The sequence below is a fragment of the Crocuta crocuta genome, unplaced genomic scaffold (genome assembly GCF_008692635.1).
Source record: "Crocuta crocuta isolate KB4526 unplaced genomic scaffold, BGI_CrCroc_1.0 scaffold72, whole genome shotgun sequence".
NCBI lineage: Eukaryota > Metazoa > Chordata > Mammalia > Carnivora > Hyaenidae > Crocuta > Crocuta crocuta.
The window spans coordinates 5,452,853-5,453,060 of NW_027529427.1; the positions used below are offsets into that span (position 1 = coordinate 5,452,853).

Below are 208 nucleotides of genomic sequence, written 5' to 3' on the forward strand. Positions count from 1 at the left end.
TCGCGGGGAGCCCCGGCTCTCTCGCCTCCTTACCTCGGTGTTCTCGGCAGCGTTCTCCGCCATTTTCCTCCTTAGGAGCAGGCAGCGGGAGGAGTGTTTCATGCCCATAAGAGCCAGCAAGGGTTTGATGATACAGAGATAGTAGAGAAAGAGAGAGCTGGTGTTTCTTTAAAAGAGAGAGAGAATGGGAGGAAAAAAAAAAAAAAAA

The 208-nt window shown here is 50.0% G+C and overlaps 1 protein-coding gene across 2 annotated transcripts in view; it reads right to left on the bottom strand.

The window, feature by feature from the left end:
* The window catches only part of PRMT8 (protein arginine methyltransferase 8), a 98,442-nt gene extending 98,269 nt beyond the window's left edge, over window positions 1-173 (bottom strand). For both annotated transcript variants that reach the window (XM_077758993.1, XM_077758991.1), the window contains exon 1: window positions 34-173. In XM_077758993.1, the coding sequence (XP_077615119.1) occupies window positions 34-108 (75 nt within the window). In that variant the 5' untranslated portion in view covers window positions 109-173. The remainder of the gene's footprint in view (window positions 1-33) is intronic.
* Between the last annotated feature and the right edge of the window lie 35 nt (window positions 174-208).